We start from the raw sequence: 23611 nt of genomic DNA, 5'->3' as shown, positions 1-23611 counted from the left end.
ATGTTGACCAAGTGAAGGTGAATTTGGCTTGGATAATCAAGAAGTTAGAAGCTGAAGTTAGAACCCAAAAAAGTACATGTTATTGTTGGTTCTATTTATAATGTTTATTGTTGGTTTCATGTTGGTATTTAAAGTTTGAGCATGATTTTGTTTAATGTGTTTAGGGTTAATGTGTCGTAGAAGAAAGAAAAAGTGTCATTGTCAAATGTTCAAGTTGTTAGTCCTGTTATAAACATAAAATAAGTATTTTTTTTGTCATCCAACAAAATTATTGAAAAATATTGCAAAAAAAAATCTACAATAGCATAATTAAATGTATAATAATAATAATAATAATAATAATAATAAGAAGAAGTATCGTTTTTGTCCTTAACGTTTGGGGTAACTCCTATTTGTGTCCCTAACGTTTAAATCGTCCTATTTGTATCCCTAACGTTTATAAAAGTGATTCAATGTTATCCTACTACCAATTATACTAACAAATCAGATTATATTTTTCAATTATTCTCATTTGGATGTATTCATTCTCAATTAGGTCTCACTTGAATGTGTTCGATTTTAATATTATACCCACTATTTGTATTTAGATTTAATTATGTCCATAGAAAAGTGAATTATATAGGAATTAGTTTCAACTTTTAACGAGTTATTTTTCGGAGTGGATCATCGATTCTATCTCAGACATTTGTATTCTAACTTCAAGAAGAGATTTTTAAAACTCAAACAAAAGTGCTCATGATGTGTAATTGACGGCAGAATAACATTGAATCACTTTTACAAACGTTAGGGATACAAATAGAATGATTTAAACGTTTGGGACACAAATAAGATTTACCCCAAACGTTGGGGACAAAAACGATACTTTACTCTAATAATAATAATAATAATAATAGTAATAATAATAATAATAATAATAATAATAATAATAATAATAATAATAATAATAATATATTACCATATCAACGAGTTTCAAGAAAAGTAACAATGAGTTTTAACAATGAGTTTTAAAATAAACCAATAGTAAGGATAGAGACTGCCATCATATCATATAATGTATTCAAATAGATAAATGGTCTACTTTCGTAAACTTAAGCCACAAAATAAAAATATCATTCACAAAAAAAATTCATAGTATCATTCAAAATGATCTACTGCCATCAACTACATCTTCATTTCTTCTTTTTCGGTGGCTTGAAGTCGGGCGTTGAGATAAATTTCAAGAAGCTGCAGTCTGGAAGCTGTGGTTGAGCTTGTTTCTTATAGTGGATCCATAGTGACCAATCCTGATGGTGGTGAGGACCTCCTTCTGGTCTACAATTTGGATGGCCTCGTAGGTAGAGCCTATTTCATTTAAATAGTATATAAATTTAGGCTAATTGTGCACAATAATTTTACATGTGGTTTGTTAAACTAAATGTAACTACCTCTTGAGACTATTGTGCATCTGAGTAGTTTGGTTGAGCAGGTGCATCTGGAGGAGCTCGAGCAGGAACATCAACAGCTTCTGGTGCAACAGAATTTAGATCAATAGTTGATCCTGGTGTTGTATTTCCTTGTGCATTGGGTTTTGTCTTAACAACAGCGATAGCTGCAGCTGCAACATCAACTGCTCTCTTCTTTGGGCAATCCCTCTTTGTGTGCCCCTTCTATAGACAGTATCTGCAAGTGAAGGATTTAAGTCGTCTCTTTAGGACCTCGATAAGCTTAGATTTCTTGCTTCCTCCATTGCTCTCATCTGCATCCTTTTTCCTTTTCTTTGTGAGTGATCCAATCTTTTTCTTGGTCTTTGGTGCTTGTGGCCTATTGTGCTCAGATTTCTCCCAAAAAATTTGTCCAGGCAAAATTTTTTTGTAATGGATATAAGTGTCTTTATATGAGTCCATAGTGAACCACTTATGACAAAAATCTTCAGGTCTCTTATTCACTCTTGCAAGAGCCGTACAAGCATGCACACAAGGCATTTATAAAGAAAATAACAAACAAATGTATCATTAAAGTATTAATTATTCGCAAAAAAGAGAGGATATAAATGCTAGTAAATTACCTGTTAACATCCAAAACTGACATGTGCACAGCCGCTTGCTCAAATCCGCTACCATGTTTGTTGGATATCCATGCACTTCAAACTTTTCATACTCATCATCTTCAGCTCAGGTTGGCATCCAATTTTCAGACTCCTTTCTGATCTTGTCCAATCTACTTTGAAGCATTAATGGTAGCTTCCCTACATGGTTGGCAAGCTTAACCTTATTTTTAGCTATCGTTCTCATCACAAACATTCTTACCTCCTCAAGTAGAGTGATAATTGGCTTGGCCCTTACTTCTTTAATTCTTGCATTAAAGACTTCACATGCATTATTGCAGATGTTATCAAGCTTTGGGCTATGACTAAATGCTGACTTTGTCCATAATTCTCTAGGCCACTTGTTAAAGTAATTCCAGGCATCTTCATTAATTTTCTTAATCTTCTTCATGTTATCAGAGAACTCTTGATATGTGGTTGATCTTGCGCATTCCCAGAGTAACTCCCTCAGTTCTAAATCTTTTCACTACTTGTTAAAGTTTTTTCATAGGTTCCACATGCAGAATCTATGGTGGACATGCGACATGACCTCCTGGACAGCAGAAATCAGGCCCTGCATGCGAACACAACAATTAAGTAACTTTTGTTATGATACAAAATAGTCCTTGAGATACAATAAATGAGCCCGTAATGGTCCCTAACATTTGTTTAATGAACCTGAAATGGTCCCCTACCTTTAAATCGTCTCCTATTTTTGTCTATGTATTAGACTACTCACATGGAATAATAACAATCTCCGTGTAAAATATTTCATTCAGAAAGTAAATCCTTTTCAGACTAACACGTAACAAATAACTGAACAGCATTATTAACTAGCAATTATTAACCTGAAATCCTACAACTAAACAGCAAGCTCAAATACACTACTTATAATCCAGCTTCCAATTGAAAAATAAATAACAATAACAAATAATCAATTTCATATAACTTTAATTCATTTTTAATTAGTGTCATGTATTTTTGCCTCTCGTAAAGAAATTCTAAATTCAAAGAACTCTGAAAACATTAAAAAATATGAATTATGAAATCATTTTAGAATAATAAAATGTACTATGAAAGGAAAAAAAAGATGATTAATGAATATACTTTTTACATGTCCCTCATAAAGCACTATTTGTTTTCTTTATAGTCTCCGAAATCCTCATGAAGTAGCTCCAAAAACTATTTCCAATTATCCGTGTTCTTCACATCTACAATTGCCCAAGCTATAATATATATGTGATTATTTGCGTCCTGACCCACGGGTGATAAAATCTGGTCTCCAATTTGTGTTTTAAAGAATATCCCGTCTAATCCAATCAATCGTCTACACCCTGTCTTAAACCCATTCTTGCAGCCACTAAGACAAACAGACATCTTCTGAAAAATCACCTCTCCATCTAGTTGTAGGATAGTGTCAATTCTCACTGTTGATCCCCGATTACACTTTAAGAGTGTTTCACCGTAGTCCCTCACCATTATATATTGAGCCTTCTCATCTTGATATACCACAGCTCTAGCATATGCCAAGGCTCTAGAAATAGAACTTCTATTTAACACCAGGTCACACTTAGACTTAAAGTACACAACTGCCTCACATTGTCTAAAGTTAGGATACTTCCTAACCTTCTTCACTAACTTGCTGGTCAACCAATTCCTATTTGCAGCTCGGTTGGTGGCTTCTCTAGAACACGTGTGGTCGTTATTGAATGTTTTAGTTTGCCAACATGTTTTCTCATGATCCCGTGAGGTATAAACCACCCAATTGCACTCCTCAATCTTGCACACAGCCCTATATCTCATAGTATTATTCTTAATAAATTGAATCCATCTACCTTCTTGAATTGTAAACTCCTTCACTACCTCTCTGAACTTATACTTTGTATTAAACTTTATTCCCACCTCAAGTTTTAAATCACTAAACCGAATACCATCTCTAAATACTAGGAAAACATCATCAGGCTCTTCTTCTGAAAATTCATCTTCTAAAGGGGAGAATCTTCATCTCCTCGGAGTGCCAAGAGTTGGCCTCATCAGATTTTGTTACTGGGTCCAAAGCATTGTCCAGATCTTCATCTCCTATGACAGGGACTTGTAAGAAACTTAAGTCCACCTCACATTCCTTATCATCCACCACTAATGCATCATCATCATTAATTAACTTCCTTTTAGACTTTGCAAAAGTCTCTGCAGGTGCATGCCTCTTAATGTCTCTTCTCTTGGCTTTATAATTTTTCCCACTATGTCACCACCACTTGAGCTATCATCTCTCCCAAGTTCATATGAACTGTCCTCTATGGTGTGTTCATTTTCAGAAGAAGGCAATATCAGAACTTATTTTTTCTTGTGTGGTTGTTGGACTTACCTCACTCTTGAAACAGACCTTGTGCAATAGGCTTTAGTATTGGATTTGGACTTTCAATTTATTTTAGGTTTGGACACACACTTTGAGTTGGCTTGGGCTTGGAAGAAGATGTAGTATTAGGTTTTGGCTTTGAGTTGGCCTTTGACTTAGGTTTAGCTTTTGGGATAATTGGAAGAGTCTTGCTAATAGGCTTTGCAGTAGTAGCTTGGTTAGGATTAGAGTTGGATGTGGTAGTGGGTTCATTGTTGTGGGATATTGGGTTATTAGTACCAAGATTTATTGGTTCTGTGTTGTTGGGTGGTGAGGTATTATCAACAAAGGCAGTGAGCTTATTAGCACTAAGATTTGTTGGTTCATAGTTGTTGGAGAATTGAGTCTTATCAGCAGAGGCAGTGGATTTATTAGCTTGGTTTGGGATCTTGTTTGGTAGGGGTTCATTGCCGGGTTCATCACCAACCACTCTGAGCTCATCATGGTTATCATCAACATAAACAATAATCTCCTTCCCCTCAACAATTTATGGTGATGACACTGCATGCTCAAAGTAAACATCAACATTATTTTCAGCCATGAAACACATCTCTCTTAATTTATCATCAGAATTCAGAACTCTTAAACCGCTGTCTAAACCCCTCCTAGGAATATGCAACCAACATTCTTCTATCTTATCATATCCGAGTTCCTTATAATAATTTCTCACCCAAAATACATCTAAAGTATCTACATCAATGTCACCAACAAATGCATTCTTATCAAGCAAATAAATAGTTATCCATTTTTCATCTTTCTAACACTTTTTTTTCTCATGGTGAAACATAATATCTAACTGCACATCCATCTGCATGGTTCAAAAGAATTTATTTTCAACACCAGATACACACGCTGATCACTTTAAGATAGTTTTCATCAATAACATTCATAGATGGCACAAAAAAATATCAAAATAAAACACAATTATCAATCATGAGAAGATACTCGTTGTTCTACCATCGGAACAGAGCATAAAAAAAAATTCCTAAACACAGTCACCCAAAACATCAAAATAAAACCCTAGCATAGAATCCACTTCAAGGTTGTGGACTGACAATATACAAAACAATCAACCATGATCAACAAACATCAAAGCATTCCATAAAATTTGAAAAAATAAAATTTTACTCCTTCTCACTAACTTCGTTGACGAAACAGAAGATCCTTGCAGTGGAAAACGAACTCTCCAGACAAGTGTATAGTGTACATCATGTTCAAATGGCCTCTAGAAATCCTATTACAGCTACCAGTTTATAACTTATGTCATTTATGGAAGAGAGATTTTTTTTTTCTGCATCACTCATGGAGAAGTTGAAGACGAAGAGAAGAGACAAAAGAGGGGTGATGATGTTTTATTTCTCAACACACACAAACGATGTTGTTCAAAGGGGTGTTTAGCGCCAAATTACAAACGATGTTGTTTCTTTGTGTCCAGCGTGGCAAGAATTGACCACGTCATTAACAGCGATAGTGCTCCAGTGACGGAAAAAGGGGGAAGGACTAATGTGGTGCATTTTTTTCAATCTGGAGGACTAATTTAGTGCAATTGGGATCTCAAGGATTAAATCAGTGTAACTTGCCAATCTTAAGGACTAAAGTGGGGTTTAACTCGAAAAAAAGGAGAAGATAGGATAACTGGGTAGGGCTTCAAGTGTTTTTTTTTCCCATTAAAATTCAAAACGGCACAATTTAAGTAAAATCGGTTAGGTCTTAGTTTGGTCTAATCGAATGATTCAGTGATCCATACATAAATTTTAGATTTATGGTTTTTTTTAAAGCCGAATTATAAAGATGTTCGGTTTGCGATTGGACCGATCTGACAGGTTGATTCAATCCAATTTTTTAAAACCATGATTATGACTTAGATAGTATTTATAATAATATAAGTCTTTATAATTCTTATAAACTTAAGAGCTTTTTTTTTTATACATTTTAAGAGTATATATATTTGTAAGGAATTATATTATATTCCCACTTTTATATACATATTTAAATATTAAACTTTTAATATTAAAAATTATAAAAATATAAAGTTTTAAATTAAAATGTAATTAATTAAAACTCAATTAGTTTTAAATGAAATAAAAAAGATTACAATTTTTTAAACAATATCAATCAATTGAATAAAATGAGATATAAAAATTTAAAAAATAAAATAGAGAAGGAGAGAGTAAGCGAAAGGTTTATGTTCGGAAGCGCTGGTCCTCACGGGGAGTGGCTGAACCCTCTTCCAATTTCATCCAAGACTTTCTTCTTCTTCGTCTTCTCCTCTCTTGCGATCGAAACCAAAACCCTATCACAATCCAAATCGGAGCTTCTCTAATTTTCTGGAACCTTATACGCGCCATTTCTCCCAAATCCCCGCTCTCCTCATGGATTCCTTCCAGCAATCCCACGGCTACATCAGGCCTCCCCACCCGCCTGATCCCCACCACCACTTCCACCAGATGCCTCCGCCGCCGCTTCCGCCGCTTCCGCCGCGTCAGCCTGCACCTCCTCAAGCACCATGGTACTCCTCTCAATTCCAGTACCACCACCCTTCTCAGACCCCCTCCCCTCCGCCGCAGTGGCCTCAGCCTCCGCAGCCGCAACACGCCGAGCATTATCCGCCGGCGGCATCGTATCCTCCACCTCCTCCTTCGTCGAACCCTTACCCTTACCATCCCAGCCAGTTCCATGCTCCTCCGCCTCCACCTCCTCCCCTTCCCCACGCTCGTTCTCACGCTCCTCCTCCTCCTCCTCCTCAGTTCACCCCTCACTCCCACGTTTCTCAGCAGCCCTATCATCAGGTGAAAATTCTACCTTATTTTTCCCTCTCTCAGTATTGGTGTTTTGTTTCTTCTTGGTTGTTGGCTAGGGCTTATTTCTTCTTTGATTATTCTGAAGTTTGATTAGTTGATAGCTGGTTCTACACTTTCTTTTGTTTTAATTCATTCATTTTTTAATTTCTTACTTTTTGTAGGAATGGAGCAACCCAAGCTGGCCTGCCAACCAAGGTTATCCTGGTTAGTTAGTTGTTGTACTTTTTATTGGAGGATCAATTTTTTTTTGAAAAAGAGTTTATATATTGTTTGTTTAAATCTTCAGTGGAAAAGTAGGGATCTGAAACGTTTTTGAATTGAGAGGCAAGCATTTGCATGCAATGTTGTGCCGGTTTTTGTGTGTTGTTACTAGATATTTCAGCATCTTGTGGCCTTAATTTTGTTTGTAACCATAAGACTACGGCGAGTTTTGAGTTGGCACTGAATTTTGCGCTAGATGAGAACAGATGTCTTGATCAAAATTTCGTCTATAGTTTGTAACCAACAATAACTGACTTGCATTTAGTCATTTAAATGATAACAATGTAGCATCTCTCTTTTATTTTCCCTCGACTCATGTGTGCCATTGCATGCCACCATTTTGCCTTTTGGAAACTTGCTTTCCTTTTCTTTCTTTCTCTCTCTCCCCCTCCTATTTTGAATTTCTAATTTGTATATCTTTGCTTTAATAATAATAATTATGCAATAATAGCCCAAAATAATGAAGAAGATTGGGCTGCTAAGGCCAGAGCATGGGCTGCTAAGTCTACTATGGAAAGTCAGCATCCACAGCCACACTTTTCACCTGCTGGAAGAGTGCAAGAGCAAAACCATTATCATGACCAGTATCAGCAATCTGCTGACTCACGTTATACTGACGTTCAAAACCAGTCCCATCCATCATCAACCTATCAGCAATTTTCCTACTTGGATGCATCTGCACAACGGCTCTCAGGACATTCCCAGGATGCTGCATCTATCAGTTTGGAGACCTCATATACTTCAGATGGACATTCATATGGTGCTAGAGATGGAACCAACACTGGAGATCCAACAGTTCCATTTGAACAGGGAAACTTGCCTACAAATCCATCAGTTCATCAGCAGGAGGTACCTTCTAGTTATAGTTCTGTTACAGGTAATTATTTATTTAGCATGTTGAAATTGCCAGTGAAGCTTTGTTTCACATACTGTGGAAATGGCTTGTAGATGATTATCTAACATTTCCCTATACTGAAGTACATGTGATGTGAACCTGTTACATTTTGCTTCAAAGAAAGATCCTTTTCAACCCCATCCTTCCTAACTTTTAAAGTGAGATATGTGATCAGCCTATTGCAAGTATTTTGTTATAGACAACTAATATGAGTTTATAAGTTTCTTTTAAATAGAAAAAGAAATATCAATAATTATAAGAATAAATACAAGAGAGGATAAGGTACACGTAGAAACCCAATTCCAAAATAAGCCACTAATACCGAAAGTTTAGAAAAGGGTAAAAATGCCTGCAGGAAAATTCAAAACCATCAGAATCCGAAGAGATGACCAAAAAGAAAACTATCAAAACTGCTTCAAGACTCTCCTTGGAAACTGTCTCCATCGTGAAACAACTTGAATCCTATTTGTAAACTATATTTGCTTGACTCATATAGCTGAACTCACATAGTGTGAAAAGCGCTGTTGTTGCCATTGTTGTAACCTGAATATTAATATACAGGTAAGGAGGCTGCTGAGCATATTCAACAATCATACACAATGTTCCCACCACCGGTTTCCTCATCACAAGAACAACAGCATGTGCAACCTCCTCTCCAAGCAACCTTTGCACCTGGCAGCAATTCAGTGGACCCTGCTATCAGTCTTGCTGATCAACCGTTAGACTTTGCACCTAGGTTTAGTCATGATAGTGACCTGCAAATGCAGTCGACTTATAGTCATCATGATTCGGGTACTTCTATGAACAATTGGGCTGCTCCAGTGGCCCCTGCCGGTGGTTATGCACCAATACCTGCAATTCTTGCCTCTGGGCCACAGGTCTTAATTTTGTCACCATTTTTGCTACTTACATAGATACATATATGTATTCATATGAATGTACATAGCCTGACACTCGGGTAATTTTAACAGCATGATCCTTCTATTTCTGGTCCTGGTCATGTGGCACCACCATTTGGAAGGTTTCCAGGACCTGGACTACCTCCAGCAATTCCCCCAACTAGTGCACCCTTTGCTCTTAGCACAGGAGCTGCAGTTCACCCTACTGCAGCTTTCTCTGCTGATCCATATGGTGTTCCAGAACGTCCGAAGAAGGTAACTATATTGCCTAGGTTACTGCTTGGACAATATATGCATCATCAAACCTCATTTTGTTGTTATTTTTCAGGCTTCAGTCCCTAACTGGCTTAGAGAGGAAATAAAGAAAACAGTCATTGCTGCTCCTTCTGCAGAGCACCCAAAAGCGGAAACATCTATGGATGATGGCATTGGTAAAACGTATGCAAAGGGTGATGAGACAGATAGCAAGAGCATTGATTCCTCTAGATCAGATGAGGAAGAGGATGAAGAGGTTCCATTCTCTGCCAATTGCAGTTTGCTTCTACAGAATGATTCCCTTCATATTCTTTCTGTTTTGTTATTTACATGAACATTATTCTCATCAAATTTGATCTAATGTGTTCAATATGTAGGATCTTGCTGAAGCAGCTAGAACTGCAGCAATCAACCTAGAAATAAAGAGAGTTCTTACGGAAGTTCTTTTAAAGGTTAGTTTAATAAGCAAATTACTGTCATTTAAAATCTATCTAGGTAGCAGAATAGTAGTTTATGGTAGTTCTAATTGAATCTTCTTGTTAGGTTACTGATGAATTATTTGATGAAATTGCAACAAAAGTTCTTGATGAAGATGGTCTGACTGCTGAAGGTGATAGTGTGATGCGCTCTATTTTTCTCCTTTTAAATATATATCTATACAAATGATTATGTGCCAACTTCATGGTCTAGTAAATTTAATATGTAAATTTTAAATTTTTTGTATGCAGTGGGTCATAATGGTGCCACTTCAAACCATAAGCCATCAGCATCTCCACCATCATCAGTTCAAGTTCCTAAGGCATCTGCAAAGGTTCTAGTTCCAGTCAAAGCAAAGGAGTTTGAGAATGATGTTGCCATTGAAAAATCTAATTCCAGCTCTCCTGGAGATGTTTTAGGTCTTGGAAATTATGGTTCTGATGCTGATGATGGAGATGATGAAATTGAGAGTTCCAGTGTGCCAACTCCTTCAAAAGATGCTACTAATCGGTCAAGGCTCAAGAAAAGTTTGGAAGATACAAATAGTTTCCCTGTTAATAGCAGCTCTCAACTTGAAGAGCATGGAAGAAGTCAAACAAAATTAGAGGATAAGCCGGTCAAAACCGGCTCATTACAACCCAGAACTAGCAACGGGGCTGCTACTGATCAGTTTCAGGGTAATAAGGTGACCAGAGAATTGGATAATTCAAATTCTAAAGATAATAGGGGGACTGAAGCCTTGGAAAGAAGCCACAATGGATTTAATGGTTTTAGTTCTAAAGATTCTTCAGGGTTACCAAAATCTGAATTGCCTGGAAAGAATGCTGCCGTGGAGAAAGCAATAGATGATAATCCAGTTAGGGAAGGCAAAAGAAGATCAGAGAAAAATGATCGACATGATAGGAGTTCTGAAAAGGAGTCTGTTAAGGAGGTACATGTTAACAAGACTGGGACAGATGAAAAAAGTGATGAGATCCATAGAAGAAAGGATGAGAAACGTGGGAGAAAGGAAAAAAGAGATTACAACAGTGAGGCAAAAGAAAGAAAGGAGCTCAATTTACGGCATGGAGAGAAGGCAAAGGAATCAGAGAGGAAAAAGTCCTCTCATGATGTCAAGGATGATAAGAAGGAAGCAGACAAGCCCCATAGAAGTAGTGGCTTTGAAGATACTAGCCGGAGAAGGGAACATACAAAAGATAAGGGGGAACATAAATCTAGGCAAAAAGATGCAAGCAACCCTGATAAGCACAAAAGACGACGTTCATCTTCAGTAGGCAGTAGAGGCAGAACCAGCAGGGACCATGCTGTTAACCATTCTGGTGTTTCAAGCGGTGAAGGTTCAGATGGCTCAAAAAGGTTTAGAACAGATTCCATTGAAACCTTGTTTAGCTTGTTATCACATGTTGCCTCATTTCGTTTTTTGTATTGCAGGAAGCCACATTCAAGAAGACGGGACTTATCACCATCTCCAGTCAGGTCTAAGAGAAGGTATTATTTTATATTCACATTTAACTTGGGGAATGCTCTTTTACTTCTCTTCTCGCGCTTCTTTCTTTTTTGTTTTTTTTCTTGTGTTTCTTATAGAATCGTGGTGATTCGACAAACAGCTTTACTTAACTGATGATCTGTGCTAAAATTTGGTCTAAAGTAGTCTATTTGTTGTATTGCCATTCTTATACTTTCTGTGCATCTGTGTATGAGTTGCCATGAAACTATCCACTTTTGTGCATTTAATGATTTATCTCTGGGTCAGTTTTTTTACGACCTGCAGATTAACTTCATCCCTTAATTTTGTGATGAAGGATTCTGTTGACATCATAAAGACCAGAAAGTTGTATATTACCACCGTTCACTAATAATTGTCAGTTTAGCAAAATTGGAACATTCAACATTCACAAATCAGCATATTACCTTTACTTATGATTGTACTACTTATTTATGCACTGTTTATGGATTTCAACTTTGGTCACTTGCCAAGTTTCATGTGTAATAATTTATTTACTTCTATTGGTGATAAAATATTCTGGTTGTCTATATTTTTGTTATGGTATATATGTACATAGATAAATGTTTCTATCATTAGTATGCATCTGCTGGGAAACTTATGAGATTACATTTACTGGTTCTGAAATTGATGTTATAATTTGTTGTGTACCATAGGCTAGTCATTTTATTCGTTCGATCAAATTTAGGCTTGACATTTGTGTTGAGTTTTAAGATTCTGAAGCTCATACTTAACATTCAGTTGGTTTATTGTTTAGTAAATATAATCTTTTTTGTATTTATGGATTAGTGTAGTTTGCATGTTATTTCTATTTATCCGCCTATGATCACTGACAGAAATGCTAGAAAACCCTTAGTTTTATGTACAATGTAGCATTTATTTGCATGTGGTTATTAAGGACTTTATCCCCTGCATCTAATCAGGATAGAGAAGTATGTTGTTGGTAGATTTTTAGTTATTATTGAGGTTCTAAGATCTGGTAAACTTTTGATTGTATCTTCTAATTTTATTCATAAGTTACAGAAAAAAGATTTAATGGTTATAGGCTACTCCCAATGGGGTTGTGACACTACCAGGTTGAGTACATTTTTATGATAAACACATTCACTTTTAACTCACCAAGTCAGTACGGTGGTTTCATTTTTAGACAAGTTTCGCGGTCTCCTTATAGCAAGCGTTCTCAGCGCAGGCATTCTCCCTACTCTTCTCTTGATAATTCCAGGTTTGTTGGCATATAAGTTTTTCAAGATTAAGATTTTATGTTTTTGAGACAAAAACTTCCATCATCATATAAGAATAAATAACTCAGGTGAATTTGTCAAGCTTCTTCATGTTTACTTTACAATGCTGCTTTGTATATTTACTGTGTGCGCTTTTCATGCAGAGGAAGGAGGTCAAGATCCAGATCACCTGTTCGGCGGCAAAGATGAATGCCAGGGTGAAAAGATGATTGGCATTACATCTACAGGTTCCAAGCAAGAGAAACATAAATTTGAAGTGTTCAGAGCGAAGTTTGTGATGTTTGCTATTTGCAAGGACTCTTGATGAGGATATTTGGGAGAGGACACGTGTTGTCCCATTTTTGTAGGTTTGAACCCTGGTTTGTCACTGTTCTTTGAGAAGAGTAGTTAAACTGGGCTACATATGGATATGTGTTGTAATGTTTCTTCATGTAAAAAGGAAAAACAGGAAATCATAGCTGTGTCCTCAATTAGATTTCTGGTATGTATTTACTATTTAGCCCCCCTCCTCTCTCAATGTCTTAATTCTTACCTAAATATCCGATAGATTAGAATGTGTTCCGATGCTGCTCGATGTGGTGGCTGAAGCCTGAATCTTTCAGATAATTTATTCATTAATTTGATTTGCTCTTGATGTTAGTTTTCTTACTTTATATTCCTGCAAATTGTTATTCTAAGTATTTAGTGTCAAATTATTTTTATTCTATTTTATTTAATTGGTTTAAATTTTAAAATGACAGTGATGCTTTATTATGTTATTGAATTGAAATGTTTATTCTTGCAAGTGTTCTGTCATATAAAAATTAAAAAGTGAAATACGATTTGGGAGATACTATTTCTATATCAAAATTAGACTATATTTTTCTTTCAAATTAATAAGAAAAAAAGCATAATAATTAATAAGCTTTGCTTAGCATATGTTTGAAAAATGTAACTGGAAGGCCTTCTTGTTTGTCAGAATGAAATTTAAGCTTTCATTTTTCTAAACAGTAACAAATCATTAAAAGGAAATTACAAAATAATAGACGCATGACAAATTTAAAATGGAACTATTTTATAAGTGTAGCCTGAGAAATTAATTTCAAAAGTGAACAACAAAATAAACAGACCGTTTTTTCATATTTTCCTTAGCATGAAATGAAAGTGTCACCATCACACTAAAATAAAGGTTGCTTGTACGGTTATATATTTCTTAAAACCTAGATTGCCTAGGTGATGAGCTAATTTGAAGTGAATTTTAAGAATTCACATGCCATGCCCCCTGCTATCGTGATTTCGTAACGCAGAATACTTGCAACTTATGATACTCTTGAAACTTGTTCACATATAAATAATATCGGCTTTGACCTTTGACCAGCTAGTAGCTTAACTCTTGTATCCAAATTCAATATATTAATTCATTAGTTATCATCCAAATTAACGTACCTGTCACGTCAAACTTCACATGTGTTATTAGTGGGTTTGTTACGCTTGCAATTTCTTTCTTTGTTTCCTTCAGTTAAAGCACCACTCTCTCTTTTTCAATAAGACTTGGCAGAACACAACCATCACAAAGTTTCTTCCTAACAAAACACAAACCATGAAGGTTCTTTTTCTTCTGTTACTTGAATTGCATTCTTCTGTGTCATAGCATGTCCTTCATTTTACTTTGTAACATGTCAATGTTGTGTTATTTTTTTTACTTGGCAGGAATCTTTTAAGGTGGAGCTCTGGTCAATTTGGCTATCTGGGTTAGTCTTGATTGGTCTTTCTCTCTATGCTACTCAGAGGCTACCTTTGCACAATAAGGATCAGAGCAGAATCACTATCTCCAAGCTCAACAACAACGTCGCATCGGATTCAACAGGTTTGAGGATTACCATATTCACTGCTCCTAAACCTTTTAAGGGCTCCACTGGGACAAAGCAGTCACTGGCTGTTCAATCATGGCTTGCTCTATCTCCAAATGTTGCTGTTGTTTTGTTCAGCAAGGATCCTTCTGTTGCTTCCTTTTCTGGAGATTTTGGCTCCCGGGTTTTGGTTGATACCAACATTGATTTCACGTATGTTTGTTAACTTTGAACTATAGTATTTATGAATTGATATTGATTGCTTAGGCGAAATATTTGCATACTCTTGGAGCACATTCCTTCATTTTGGCCTCTAATCCATGTTTGTTCATTTATGTTTCCAGCTTCCTTGGTACACCTTTTCTTCATTCCATGATTGCAAGATCACACTCATTCACATCAGACATATATGTTATTGTTGATCCTGAAACTGTTATCCTTTCCGGATTCATCTCCACCTTAAACCATGCTTATGAACTTGACCATGATTGGCTTCTAGTTGCTTCATCACAAAATGTGTCTCACTTCCCATTTCATTTGGACAATTCTGGGAAACATTGGCTACTAGACAATGGGGAACATGTGAAGATCCATGAGGTAACAAAAGGTAACTCAATGATTGATCAACAAACTCGTTGAACATACTATATTGAATTTTGCTTGTTCTTTCAGATTCAGAAAATGCTTCAGCAGAATTGGCAGGGGAATCAATGCTACACAAGCATGATCATTGCATGGAACAACAATGATGCGCCTCTACATAATGGAGTTCTTCCTCCTTTCTTGTACAATAAGGGTATACACAACAATTGGCTTATTCATGAAGCAATGTCATCTGAGTTCAGATTTGTGTTTGATGCTACTTTGACCATCACAAGTTTCCATCTGAATGGTGACCAGGATATTGAAAATAGGGAATGGGAGTACATTGGAAATTCTCATTTAGGTGCACATTATGGCTCATTCTTCTTCAGTGAAGCCAATTATTCTAGCATTCCCAAACTTTTCAAGTGTTATAAACAATACATTATTCTTGACACTGATAAGAACATTGTTTATCCGATTCGACACAGTAGAAAGATGAACTTGTGGAAGGAAAATATTTTCTCTTCTTGGTTAGAGAAAAACACCATGCATTGCATTGCTTGTCTGAAATCACAGATCATCAGAATATTGGATTGCTCTCTAAAGGGTCAAATGAAAACTTCAGAGCCTCTGGAGATTCCTTTCTCTTTAGAATCACTCCTTTCGATCTCGGCGGATGAAACCAAAACCATTGTTCTCACAACTGCTGGATTTAGCTATAAGGATATGCTGATGAGTTGGGTTTGCAGATTGCGAAAACTGTCCATTGAAAACTTCATTGTTTGTGCTCTAGATCAGGAAACTTATCAATTCTCCATCTTGCAGGTGTGTGTTGATTTCCTGCCTGAAAAATTTATATTTCAAAGTAGTACTTTTGTATCTGAATGCAATTTTTCTCTTTCCCTTGTCGTGCTTTCGGTTACCATAGGGAATTCCAGTTTTCAAAGATCCATTAGTACCAAGTAATATTAGTTTTGATGACTGTCACTTTGGAACAAAGTGCTTCCAGAGGGTGACAAAAGTGAAGTCAAGAATGGTCTTAAAGATACTCAAGCTAGGTTACAATGTTCTTCTTAGTGATGTGGATACATATTGGTTCAAAAACCCAATTCCCTTGCTTCAATCTTTTGGTCCTGCTGTTCTTGCTGCACAGTCTGATGAATTCAATAAAAAAGGTGCTTATTCTTCAATCTCACTCGAAAATAAAGCAGTCAAGTAACAAGAATGCATAAAAATTTTTTCAATTTTTCTAATATGTTTTAAAAATGATCTTCTGTTTTTGCTTGTGCAGGACCAATAAACCTTCCGAGACGCTTGAACTCTGGCTTCTATTATGCTCACTCTGATGGTCAAACCATTGCTGCAATGGAGAAAGTGGTGAGGCATGCACAAACTTCAAGCTTATCTGAGCAGCCAAGCTTCTATGACATGCTGTGTGGAACAGGAGGATCCAACCGTGTCGATGATAATCGATGTGTTGAATCCGAAACAAACATGACAGTATATTTCTTAGATAGAGACCTTTTTCCAAATGGTGCATACCAAGATCTGTGGCAGAAGAAGAATGTGAGTGCAGCATGTTTGAAGAAAGGATGCTTCATTATCCACAACAACTGGATCAGTGGGAGGTTGAAGAAGCTTGAGCGCCAAGTCATGTCAGGTTTGTGGGAGTATGACTCTGGCACAAGGATGTGCCTGCAGAGCTGGCACACTATAAAACCATGAAGTTAATTTTGATGAACCAATTCAATTCCTTCTTATCTATTCTAGAGACAGTTTTTGTTCTCATCCAAGAAGACATAGCTAAAAGACATGCCTCAATTTTGTTTGTGAATTTTGAATGCCTTGGTTTCATCACTGCTTCATAGCCGGCCGTTGAAAACAAGATGATATTTGGTGGTAAATCATACTATAAATGCCATTTTCTTTGCTTTCGCTCTTCCGCTACCTAACATCATCTCCCAAATTACCATGTTGGATCAGATAGGCTGCAAAACTTTCGGTTGCAGGCTATGCTGAAGCGTGTTGTTCACAAGTTAGGCCTGGTAGAGGACACTAAGAAAGATTACAAGAAGAAAAACAAGGCCAAAGGAAGCAAGGCTTCCTCAGAGCTAAGCTCAAGATCAAGGGAGTTATTTGTGAAGATAAAGCATGTAGGTGGACAAAAGGATCTGTACAAACATGCAGTTCCGGTGTCAAAGTTGATGAGAAAGCATCATGGGATGTGTATTGCGCTGCCACAAGTCTTCAAGGATCCTCACAATGCAGTGCTCAATGAAGGAGAGGTTTTGCAGCCTGGTCACAAGTACATCCTAATCTCCTTCAAGGATGTGGACAAGCTCAAACGCAAGTTTCCGGCGCAAGGCAAAACCAGTAGGTCGAATGGGGTGGTGGCGGTGGAAAAGATGGACAAAAAGGCCAGGTCCCCAAGTGGACACAAACTCAAAGCTCAGAATGGAGTAGCCGGCCGAAAGACACATGATGAGATCACATTCACAAAGGAGAATGGCAACATGAAAATGCCAAATGGATTTGCAGGCCAAAAGAGGTTGGAAACAAAGACAATTTTGTCTCCAAGTGGAAAATGCAACAAAGGGCAAGCCAAAGTGGCAAATGGACTAGTTGATGAGAAGGAAGAGATAGTGGACACAATGGTGGATGGATCTCAAGGTGGAGATGAGGAAGAACAGTCTCTTTTTTCCTCTGCAAGGGACTTCTATGTCCCTAAGGAGAAGAGATCGGCGAGACCTTGTTCGAGACCAAAAGGGCTAAAGGGGAGGAGTCCTTTTGTGCCACCTCTCCCAAAGGGAAGATCATATAGAAGTATGGGATGGCAACCAAGCCTCCCAAGTGTGAAAGAGCTATCACCATGATATTTTGCTAAGGTTTTACTTTTTCTTTTGTGTAACTCCCTATTCTGGTATGGTATTATGCCTTGCCTGCCACTTATTACTGATTTCATCTCACGGATCTGATTTCTAATAGGTCCTGCTACATCTTCTTAATAAAATTAAAACTCATCTCCACCCTTGTATTTGATAAAACTGTTTACTTATGCATAAGATAGAAACTTTATTAGAAATGAGGGAGATGTGTAGTGCAATTTACATGAAAATACTGGTAAAAATGTAGAATCAGTTTTGGAATAACAATGCCTCAGCTGCTACTTTTTGGATTATGATATCTCTATCACAACTCAATATTCAAATTTATCTTCTTTATTTTCTTGCATGGAATATGGATTTATAATGCCAAATTTGAACCGGACAATTTTTTACATCGCTTTAGATGTTACTGGTTACTACTTTGGTATTAGCTGCATTGTTTATCTTCAACAAATTTTCTTTCTTCTTAAAAAAGCTCATCTCATACTTCAGCTCTACTTGCCTGATTTACTACTCTTGCAAAATTTTCATAACATCAAGAAGTCTAGAAACACAATCGAATAAACAGAAATAGACTGAAGAAAAAAATGTTAATGTGAATCTATTAAGTACAGATATAATGTATTTCCAATGCTTGTGCTGAAGCTTTGATTTTAACCTGTAGTTGTAACATGAACCTACTAAGACAACTTGTCACTCACATTATCTTGGTAAGTTCATCTCTGATGGGAAATCAGCATAACTAATCACAGGCTTGGCTTAGGATCCAAACATAAAAGATTCATCCCTCACCAACTTAGTTAAGAACCTACCCCAATGTACCTGTGCTGCCACATCAATCCTCATCTCCAATCCATACCACAAAAAAAAATCATGTGAAAGTCGGCGCAACTAAGATGAATTTATTGATCTCAAAAACACAAGCACTCTTCACATCTTTGAACTCAACTCATAAAATATAGGCCAAAATCTTAGTCAAGATCCATGTGTATAACACAGATAGCGCAGCGCCAACCGGAATAGTAACTGCCCAGGAAGCCACAATCTCCTTCACAGTTTCTGCTCTCACATTGTTGAGACCCCTGGCGAACCCAACCCCCATAACTGCACCTACAAGAGTGTGTGTTGCTGAGATTGGTAGCCCCAACCTTGAAGCAAACAGAACAACAGAAGCTGCAGCAAACTCAGCAGCAAAACCTCTTGTTGGTGTGAGTTCTGTTATCTTCTTCCCAATCGTTGCTATCACTCTATAACCCCACATCATTAGCCCCGCGACGATTCCAAATCCTCCCCAAGCAAGAACATCGATTGGAATAACAATCTCAGTAGCAGTGCCTCCTTTGGCAGCACCTTGAAGGATAGCTAGTGCACCTGCCAATGGACCTATGGCATTGGAGACATCATTGCCACCATGAGCAAACGACATGAAGCATGCTGAGAGGACCTGCATATAGCCGAATACACCATAAACTATTTCCAGTTGAGTACCCTTTGGACCTGCAACATCAGATAGTAATCCTCCTATGTTTTGGTGGACAGTAGTGTCTTCTTTGGTCTCAGGATGTTCTTCTTGAGTGTTTGACTTGGCAAGAAGATGTCCAAGTTGTCTTCTGATGATTCTGTAGACAAGAAAAGCACCGGCCGCTCCGGAAGCTAAGGCCTGTGCCAGAGCCAAAGGAATGCTCTGGCTAAGAGGGAATGCCATAAAGGAAATCGCAGTTACTCCAAGAAATACAGCAATTGGTGCTGCAGCTGCTGCTGCTTGTCCTGGGTTTGGTGCACTGTACACAAACTGTAGGCCAAAATAACTTCATAAGATTCTGGAGACCTTAAATAGCAGTTTTCATGATCTCCTTTTTGTAATTAAAAAGTTTCTGTAATTGGTAGAAGCATGAGATCACAAATCACAACTATTAAGATTGTTTTATAAATCTGTGCTGACCATCAAATCTATTTCCCATGTCATAATTGTAAAACAGATAGAGTAGTCTAAACTTAGTTGTAAATTATCTGCCTTGTTCTATAAAAGCCTTATGTTATACTGCTTTTTTTTTCTTAACATTTTGATTATTAATTTTACTGAAGTATCATATATCATTGAAACCAAATCAGCAGAAGTTAAAACCTTGAATGTTTTGCAAGTTGCATTAAAGAGCATACCCTCCGGATGCATTTGTAGACAAGAAATGACGCAGCTGCTCCCACTAGTGGTGAGATAACCCAAGAAGAAATCACCCTCGCCAGCGAACCCCAAAAAACCGCTCCAGCGCCTCCATAGGCTAGACCAAACCCCACCATTGCTCCCACTATGCAATGTGTAGTAGATACTGGCCAACCATAGTATGATGCAATCTGCATTGCACAAAACCATAACATAAATACCTATTCAAATGCATTGCTTCTTTGCATACATCATTCTGTTCTGTTCTTTAGTAACTGTCAAAAAGGCTCATTTTATAGTTGTAAATATAAACAAAACTATGTTTAAAAGTACATAATCATCAATTTTAATGTTGATTTTTTTTTTGTTCATCCTTTTTTAACTTTCTGATTACAGCAACACTATTGTGAATCTTAAGGGGGGAAAAAAGAAAAAGGAGACAAACTGCATTGAACATATCATACATGTTACACTAAAAAATCTAGACAAATAATCAAGTAGCCGCACACTTTATATGTTGGTACCAAATTATACTCAAGGGACATTATACCAATGTCTTTCCAATAACAAAAAGATTATTAAAAGTGATTCATTGACTTTGAAATTCTAGGCAGGGAATAGTATTTGGTGTTTGAATCCAGCTGAGTTATTCAAATAACAGATCTTTCGATAACTACAATTTCACTAGCCATCTTGTTATTAGCTTTCCCTTTTGTCTACTTATAATTCTTTAATACTCTAGTTGCTGAAGTAAAACAACTGGAGAAACAGTGTACTATGTTAGGAAAAATTCACATTATCAATCACACTGAAAAAAGAAAAAAAGCATTTGTTTGCAGTTTACATTGTATATTGCAAATTGCAAGTAGGAAAATAAAAGTATATTTAATTAATTATTGGAATTGAGATAAGAAAGCGCATGAAATTTATAGTTTTTACCTGTAACCAAGTACCAGCAGCAGCAAGAGAAGAAAGCAAGCCAGCAAAGAGAAGAGTATCCTTTCCATGGAATACATTAGCGACAAGAATTCCCTTCTGCATTGTGCTTGTGACATGAGCCCCCATAAACAGGGCCCCGGAGAATTCCAACACGGCGGCCGTGAGCACGGCCTGGCGGAGAGTCAAGGCACCAGAGCCGACGGAAGTGCCCATGGCATTGGCAACATCATTGGCGCCAATGTTCCAAGCCATGTAGAATCCGAAGAGGAGAGAGATGTAAGAGAGAAGCTTGGTCTTGAAGGGCAAAGCTTGTCCCAAAGATCCCATGAAGAGTGGGAGTGTGAGTGCAGCCATTGCCATGCATATTGTGATAGCTGAAGCTGTACGTGAAGTAATGTTGAAGGCTTGTGCAAAACCTGTTACTTTTTCTTCCTTGTTCTCTGTTGCTGTTGAATGCTGACCATTCAGTTCTTCTTCTTCTTCTTCCCCTTCTGCGAAAGATGATAAGGTAGCGAAAGGGTTCACCCAGAGTTTGCTATTATTTGAAGCTCCTTTGAACCTGAGAATGGCGAAAGAAGGCTTTTGTTGGAGAGTGTTAGTAGTGGTTGGGTTGATTATTTTGGTATGATAACAAGTTCTTGGAAGAAAAGAAGGAGATTTTGTTGAAGAGAGGCGATAAGCTGAGAGATTCATGTCTTCTTTGTAACTAACTAGTATAATCTGAATGGGATTATTCAGGAAGCTTGGCCATGATTGAAGAAAGAGAGAAAGAAAGAAAGAAAGAAAGAAAGATGGGAATAATGTTGGTTTGGTTAATGGAAGAAATGAGTGGTGATTGTTGATTGTTCCTCAGCAACCATATATCCTTAGACCATATAGCAACAAAAAAATCAATGTTTATGGTTGAAACTTGAAATTGGAAAAAGGAACCATTATCCTCTCTCAAATAGTGTAAGTGTGTCCGAGTGAGTTACACGTCTACACATGAACTTGCATTGACAATTCTTTCAAGTTCTAAATAAATCAAATTTGTAACTTAGTATAAGGGGAGATAAGCTATATGTTTATCCATGGGTTACGTACGTTCACAGATCATGTCACAAATCACTGTCACTATCCATTGAAGAATCAAGAATCGCAATTTTTGTTAAATACATACATGTCTAGTAATCATTGCCTAACATTCCTTATTAATGCGTTGAGTTTGTTCATATTAATGCTGCTATTTTTCTTATAGTAATACAGAGGTTTATACAATCTATTCTTTTTTGTATTCAAAAATATTATTTTCATATTTGACATCAATTATTAAAATCAGTCACTATGTATTTATGTTAAATATATGTATTGTTTAATTTATTTTTAATATATATTTTATATTTGAACATAAATTTTATATTATTAATTAATTTTAATAGTTAATTTTAATATACACGTAACATGGTTAGTTCTTACTACATACATATCAACATATACCAGTAACAAGTTCACATGAGCTTATTCTCCTATTAGCCTTCTTTCACCATCCAAAATGTTAAAACTTTTCACATATATACCTTTTTTTCTTATTAATTTATTACTCGCCAATTCAAGTTGGTTTTATGGATTTTTTTTTTTTTGGTTAATTAAGGATATTTATTATTTTTTTTTTTTTTGGTTTCCCACGGTATCCCCCAACCCGGCAGATCAAGGACTAATCCGTCGCGGTACTGAGCTCCATTTAAGGGTTTGCCGCTGGCCAATGGGTTGCTGCATGCACAAGGCGGGATTCGAACCCCCGACACTTGCTTAAGCGGACTAGTGAGCTAACCACTAGACCAACCCAACTTGGTTAATTAAGGATATTTATTACTTGGTAAAAAAATTAGACATGATTTTTCTAATAAATGGGCCTCTTCTTCACTTTTGCCCCCATTGTAAATGGGCTTAACCTTCCGTAGATCCAATATGCTTACATTGAGCAAGCTTATGCACTGAGGACCAAAAACAAAAGGAAGCTCCAAGAGGGAAAAAAAAAAGGAAGCTCGAACGTCACATCTAAGAATTTGTAGACCCAAAAAAAATTTGAAAAAAAAAAAAAGAAAAAATTTTTGAGAATAGAATGTGCTGAGTTGTGAACTTGTGGCTATATTTGGTGAGCAAGAATCCCCAATTCGCATGAATCAAGTCCCACAAACAATAATAACTATTTTGATTTTATTATAACTTGAAAATATTGAGTAATTGTATGTGATTTATCTCACACTGAATAGGTGTTAACTCTTAAGATTACGTACATAAGTTATGTATACAAGCAGCAAAGCAGTGGCCATGTATATTGTGGTACGTTAATGAAAAGTAGCATCATCCCTCCCCGTGGCCCCTTATATAGTTGGAAGAACAACTGCGGTGAGTCGTTTCATGAAGACCAAAATCAAATCCC

General features: G+C 36.8%; 5 protein-coding genes across 10 annotated transcripts; 3 read left to right on the top strand and 2 right to left on the bottom strand.

Annotated features, from left to right (window-relative positions):
- Nucleotides 1-3244: 3244 nt before the first annotated feature.
- On the bottom strand, nt 3245-3865 carry LOC107633792 (uncharacterized). Its single transcript, XM_016337394.1, has one exon. The coding sequence runs from the start codon at nt 3863-3865 to the stop codon at nt 3245-3247; it is 621 nt and encodes a 206-aa protein (XP_016192880.1).
- A 2749-nt stretch (nt 3866-6614) lies between these two features.
- Nucleotides 6615-13429, top strand: LOC107633793 (cyclin-like protein). Of its 6 annotated transcripts, none has more exons than XM_021119625.2 (12): nt 6615-7246; nt 7420-7462; nt 7971-8396; nt 8976-9292; nt 9386-9568; nt 9642-9824; nt 9946-10020; nt 10112-10178; nt 10297-11401; nt 11477-11533; nt 12697-12771; nt 12934-13429. In XM_021119625.2, the coding sequence occupies exons 1-12, from the start codon at nt 6830-6832 to the stop codon at nt 12977-12979; spliced, it is 2994 nt and encodes a 997-aa protein (XP_020975284.1). In that variant the 5' UTR covers nt 6615-6829; the 3' UTR covers nt 12980-13429. The 6 variants fall into 6 exon arrangements, with proteins under 6 accessions (XP_020975284.1, XP_088363965.1, XP_088363961.1 ...); XM_088507838.1 differs by having other exon boundaries at nt 6649-7246; nt 7420-7453; XM_088507839.1 differs by lacking the exon at nt 12697-12771 and having other exon boundaries at nt 6617-7246.
- Nucleotides 13430-14264: 835 nt separating this feature from the next.
- Nucleotides 14265-17085, top strand: LOC110270382 (Nucleotide-diphospho-sugar transferase family protein). The gene is made up of 6 exons (XM_021119626.2): nt 14265-14375; nt 14480-14832; nt 14964-15216; nt 15292-16029; nt 16133-16379; nt 16496-17085. The coding sequence occupies exons 1-6, from the start codon at nt 14370-14372 to the stop codon at nt 16927-16929; spliced, it is 2031 nt and encodes a 676-aa protein (XP_020975285.1). The 5' UTR covers nt 14265-14369; the 3' UTR covers nt 16930-17085.
- Nucleotides 17086-17216: 131 nt separating this feature from the next.
- LOC148572572 (uncharacterized) lies at nt 17217-18077 on the top strand. The gene has a single exon (XM_088507841.1). It carries the CDS (start codon nt 17217-17219, stop codon nt 18075-18077), a length of 861 nt encoding a protein of 286 aa, XP_088363967.1.
- Nucleotides 18078-18632: 555 nt separating this feature from the next.
- PHT2;1 (phosphate transporter 2;1) lies at nt 18633-22101 on the bottom strand. Its single transcript, XM_016334784.3, has 3 exons — nt 21190-22101; nt 20250-20441; nt 18633-19881 (listed from the first exon to the last, which is right to left on the bottom strand). Exons 1-3 carry the CDS (start codon nt 21880-21882, stop codon nt 19039-19041), a joined length of 1728 nt encoding a protein of 575 aa, XP_016190270.1. The 5' UTR covers nt 21883-22101; the 3' UTR covers nt 18633-19038.
- Between the last annotated feature and the right edge of the window lie 1510 nt (nt 22102-23611).

Source organism: Arachis ipaensis, chromosome B3 (assembly GCF_059453495.1).
Source record: "Arachis ipaensis isolate K30076 ecotype BB chromosome B3, ASM5945349v1, whole genome shotgun sequence".
Lineage (NCBI taxonomy): Eukaryota > Viridiplantae > Streptophyta > Magnoliopsida > Fabales > Fabaceae > Arachis > Arachis ipaensis.
Note: the sequence above shows the minus strand (reverse complement) of the source record. Positions and strands in the feature narration are given on the sequence as shown.

Coding starts and splice junctions, on each gene's coding strand:
- LOC107633792 (XM_016337394.1), bottom strand. CDS start 3,865: ATGAGATATAGGGCTGTGTGCAAGATTGAGGAGTGCAATTGGGTGGTT.
- LOC107633793 (XM_088507835.1), top strand. CDS start 6,830: ATGGATTCCTTCCAGCAATCCCACGGCTACATCAGGCCTCCCCACCCG. Junction 8,397..8,975: donor TAGTTATAGTTCTGTTACAG/GTAATTATTTAT, acceptor ATTAATATACAG/GTAAGGAGGCTGCTGAGCAT. Junction 9,569..9,641: donor TTCCAGAACGTCCGAAGAAG/GTAACTATATTG, acceptor GTTATTTTTCAG/GCTTCAGTCCCTAACTGGCT.
- LOC110270382 (XM_021119626.2), top strand. Junction 16,030..16,132: donor ATCAATTCTCCATCTTGCAG/GTGTGTGTTGAT, acceptor CGGTTACCATAG/GGAATTCCAGTTTTCAAAGA. Junction 16,380..16,495: donor TGATGAATTCAATAAAAAAG/GTGCTTATTCTT, acceptor TTGCTTGTGCAG/GACCAATAAACCTTCCGAGA.
- LOC148572572 (XM_088507841.1), top strand. CDS start 17,217: ATGCTGAAGCGTGTTGTTCACAAGTTAGGCCTGGTAGAGGACACTAAG.